At 54.1% G+C, this 4,813-nt stretch overlaps 1 protein-coding gene across 1 annotated transcript in view; it reads left to right on the top strand.

The window, feature by feature from the left end:
- The window catches only part of MYOC (myocilin, trabecular meshwork inducible glucocorticoid response), a 17,891-nt gene extending 14,392 nt beyond the window's left edge, over positions 1-3,499 (top strand). Inside the window, 2 exon segments of the mRNA XM_015566050.1 lie at positions 623-748; positions 2,110-3,499. Coding sequence (XP_015421536.1) covers positions 623-748; positions 2,110-2,894 — 911 coding nt within the window. The 3' untranslated portion in view covers positions 2,895-3,499.
- Positions 3,500-4,813: the final 1,314 nt, after the last annotated feature.

Genomic DNA, 4,813 nt, shown 5'->3' with positions numbered 1-4,813 from the left:
CCGGGCTCTGTGATGCGAGGGCTGTGGAAAGATCATGGCCAGGCCAAGGCTCCCGGGGCCCCACCCGGTGGGTTCACACTCAGGCTACCAACCAGCCTCCCACCACGCCCCTCCAGCGCCCTCTACTGAGAAAGCTTAACACTTCCAAGGAGAAACACTGCTTCTTAAAGGAACGTTTGCCTATCTATGGAAAGGGGGAAAAAACACCCAAATCATGCTGGGGGCTGTTCATCGTCGAATCGAGGGCCTCCCCAATACCCCTGAATCCACACCCTGTTCCTATTCAGAAATCAGGCCTTCGAGTGGGAGTTTCTAACGGAGCACAAGCTGCCTTTAGTTTATTTTAAATGTCCTTCTCCTTGCTCGGCACACTGCTATGCAGTTTACTATTTGTGAGCTTTTGATCACGGAATTTTCCCAACATTCTCCAAAGCAGAGAGAAGGATAGGAACCCCAGCTCCCAGCTCCGACAGCTGTCAGCAAAGTCCAATCCTATCCCCCACCCCCCTCCCCCATTTACTATCTTCAAACGCATCCTTGGGAGCCTATTGAGACGCCATCCTCCGCCCAGTCACCGGGCCACTCTTCCTCACGTGGATACCGTCTCTTCCTTTGAATATAGTTTCGAGGTGGAATCCGGAGAACCTGGACTTCCAGGAACTGAAGTCAGAGTTAACCGAGGTCCCTGCTTCCCGCATCTTGAAGGAGAGTCCGCCTGGCCACCCCGGGAGCGCCGGCGGGGACACTGGTATGAAGTTAAGTGTGTTCTCCTCCGTCCCCACGTGGTCTTCATCCGTGTCCAGTCCCGTGTGCTCCCTCTCCAGGGCAAATCCGACTTCCGCCCTAAGGCCTGTGTCCTGTCACCCACACTGGGGATCGCGGGCCGGGCCAGGGTGGGTCAGGCTGGGCTGGGCTGTGCCTGGGAAGATGGGAGATGTGCCTGTTTCACCCACGTGACTGTCACCTTGACTTGATTGCTCATGAACAATGAAGTTTGTCAGTGGATTCTTCATATCTTATCTCAGGGCCAGACAGACACCATTGACCACACAGGCTGTCACTGAACTTTGGGTCCTTAGGAAGCGTACAGTGACCCCACTTGAAGGTGTCCCGAGAGCCTGACGTTAAGACAAAGACTGCGGTTTTCAGAACGGTGACTCTCTGTGTTCTTGACAATAATTGCTAGCACTGCAGGTCATGCCTGGGGATGGGGCACTTGGAAATATTCAAAATACGATTCCCTGAGATACAAGCACCTTCTCTAAGGAAACTGAAGGCTCCTCGTCAAGTGCAGAAACTTAGGATTCTGCTAAATCTAAGTTTCTAACCACCTCTTCATTTTATTGTATTAAAGTGATGCCTGAAATATAGGGTCCATCAGTCAGGTCTTGTAAAACTCTAGCGATTATTCTAATGACCTAATGTTTGTATTTTCTTTGTTTTTAAATAACAAGATGAATCAGACATGAGAGTCATAAAGAATAATACAGTGCACACACATGCGACCCTGGCCAGGGCGAGTCAGATATGACAAATACAGCCCGAAGCTCCGGGGCAGCCTCTGTTAAGGTTCAGTTCTGACCACGTACAACCACAACCTGTACTGGCCGTTTCCTCTGACCAAGCGCTGAACATGTCTAATGACACTGGAGACTGACAACAGCCCCTTTACCAGTGGTTCTCAACCTTCTGGCCCTTTAAATACAGTTGCTCATGTTGTGACCCAACCATAACATTATTTTCGTTGCTATTTCATAACTGTCATGTTTCTACTGTTATGAATCTTCATGTAAATATCTGATATGCAGGATGGTCTTCAGCGATCCCTGTGAAAGGGTCGTTTGACCGCCAAAGGAGTCGTGACCCACAGGTTGAGAACCGCTGCCCTCTACCCAAAGCACTATCGTTATCCCCTTGACCAATGAGAGAACAGAGGCCGAGTTGGCAGAGTAACGGACTGAAAGTCACACAGCCCGCAGGTGGCGGAGCCAGGATTTGAACCCGGGCGGTCCGTCTCTGGGCTCCTTCCTGGCTTGTGCCGGCTCCACAAGGTGGAGAGATAACGGTGAGTCCATGTGTTTTGTGTTTTGTTTGTTTTTAATTCCCCAGGATGCGGAGAGCTGGTTTGGGTGGGAGAGCCCGTGACTCTGAGAACAGCTGAGACCATCACGGGCAAGTACGGGGTGTGGATGAGGGACCCCAAGCCCGTCTACCCCTACACGCAGGAGACCACGTGGAGGATTGACACGGTGGGCACCGGCATCCGCCAGGTGTTTGAGTACAGCCTCCTCAGCCAGTTCTTGCAGGGCTACCCTTCCAAGGTGCACGTGCTGCCCCGGCCGCTGGAAAGCACGGGCGCCGTGGTCTACGGGGGGAGCCTCTACTTCCAGGCGGCCGAGTCCAGGACGGTGGTCAGGTACGAGCTGACCACCGAGACTGTGAAGGCCGAGAAGGACATCCCGGGAGCCGGCTACCACGGCCAGTTCCCGTATTCCTGGGGCGGCTACACAGACATGGACCTGGCCGTGGACGAGTCGGGCCTGTGGGTCATCTACAGCACGGAGGAGGCCAAAGGCGCCATCGTCCTGTCCAGGCTGAACCCCGAGAGTCTGGAGCGTGAGCAGACCTGGGAGACGAACATCCGGAAGCAGTCCGTGGCCAACGCCTTCGTCATCTGTGGCACCTTGTACACCGTCAGCAGCTACTCGTCGCCCGATGCCACTGTCAACTTCGCGTACGACACGGGCACGGGGAGTAGCAAGGCCCTGGCCATCCCGTTCAAGAACCGCTACAAGTACAGCAGCATGATCGACTACAACCCCCTGGGAAAGAAGCTCTTTGCCTGGGACAACTTCAACATGGTCACCTACGACGTCAGGCTCTCCGAGGCATGAGAGGCAGGCACGCTGGGTCAGGAAGGGCGGCGGGAGAGGACGTCCGGGCGTCCCCAGGGGCCGGCCAGCCAAAGCCCAGCAGCTGTCCTCTGCGTCCCGCGCTTTCGCGAATCCAGGAGAACGCGCCCCCTCACCGTCCCTGCAGCTGATGGTGGGAATAGCCATCCGGGCACTTAGTTTCCTAATAGATACTAGTAGATACGCTTGTCTTTTGTCAGCTCTTAAAGGGGTGTTTAGCCAAAATCGTTGGAGTTCCCTGGTGATTTGGGGCAAACGCTGTCACATGCAGTCGTTTCTTCATGAAAACCACAAGGCTTTTTATAAGTGGCCTCCCCTGGCTAACGAGGGTGTTTGGAGAAGAGTTTGGGGAAACGGGCTGGGATCCAGGTGGACGCCGGGGCCACCCCCTGCGCTTGCGTGCAGTGTGGTTAACACAGGCCACCATGAGAGCAGCCCTTGGGGGGTGGGGGAGCCAGGAAGCTCTGTGGCCAGCACTGAACTTGTGTAAGATGCACTGACTTTAGCTGCTTCTCATGCTTCAGGTAGAGTGCAGGCGGGCATGACATACCCTTTGCCCGTGCAATAAAACGATCGCACATGCCATCCTCCTCGGATATTGTGGGATATTTTTCATGAGACGAGTATACAGATTCCAACCATCAGAGAATTCCTTTGGGTTGGCAGCTGGGATGGCAGGATACTCAAGGTGTGTGTGTGTGTGTGTGTAACAGAGGTGTCACCCAGCAAACACTGGAACGTACACCTTCCCAGCCCCATCTCCTGGCCCTCTTGGTCCTTCCAAAATCAACTTTTCTTTCTTTTTTTTTAAAAATATATTTTATTGATTTATTACAGAGAGGAAGGGAGAGAGATAGAGAGCTAGAAACATCGATGAGAGAGAGACATCGATCAGCTGCCTCCTGCACATCTCCCACTGGGGATGTGCCCCCAACCCAGGTACATGCCCTTGACCGGAATCGAACCCGGGACCTTTCAGTCCGCAGGCCGACGCTCTATCCACTGAGCCAAACCGGTTTCGGCCAAAATCAACTTTTCATCTTTCCTCAGCTCACCCTCTCTTCACACTAACTCCACTTTGGTTCTTATTTCCTGGCATGAGTTTCAGAAACCACCCCGTCAGGTAAGCAAACCGTACAGCGTTGTTTTTTAATAACTGAACTTAACGGGCAGAAACCTTCTCTTGCCAGTTCCGCTTGGACTCTGTTCCGTTAGCTTTTTCAGTCAAGTCAGGGGTTTCCTCTTCGCATTCTCTTCAGGGTGGCCCTGGTGGTTGAGATAAGCAAGGGAGGGGGCACCCAGCAGGAGGGGGGGGGGGGCTCCAGGCAGAGTTAGTTACTCATCACACCTGGTCTTAGTCACCAGCACAGATCCCAGTGTTGGCTGCTGACACCGTGTGTCCATACCCAGTTCCAGCTCTGGCCTCCAGCCCATCGGCCCACTGTGTTTCTCTAGCCCGTCCTGTGTCCCACCGGGGACACCGGCACGTGTCAGAGCTCGCCTGTGTCGTCGGACACTCAGGGTGCTCGGGCCCTTCCCCCCCAGATAGAGCTCAGGTTCCCCTGGTTTTCCTGCTGGTGAACCACTTCTCCTGGAACTTTGCCACCAACACATGCTTTACCCAGAACAAGCAGACGTCGCTTCTGCTTTCTCATGCCCCAAACTATCTGGGACCCAAAGGCTTGTCAAGAACGCTCTAGAATTTAAGCTTTTTCCTCTCTGGGGTTCCCTCGCTTCCCCCACACTCACCCCCGACACACACACACACACACACACACACACACAGCTGCTCCTGTCCACGTCACCGTGGCCTTTTTCCTGGATTACTCTGAAGTGTGTGCTCCCGTCCCATGCGACCCAAGCTCCACTCAGCGGCCAGTGAGGCCCACTGAAACGCAAGC

This window comes from Myotis davidii, unplaced genomic scaffold (genome assembly GCF_000327345.1).
Source record: "Myotis davidii unplaced genomic scaffold, ASM32734v1 scaffold580, whole genome shotgun sequence".
Classification (NCBI taxonomy): domain Eukaryota; kingdom Metazoa; phylum Chordata; class Mammalia; order Chiroptera; family Vespertilionidae; genus Myotis; species Myotis davidii.
The sequence above is the reverse complement of the archived record's forward strand: the minus strand, read 5'-3'. Positions and strand labels throughout refer to the sequence as shown.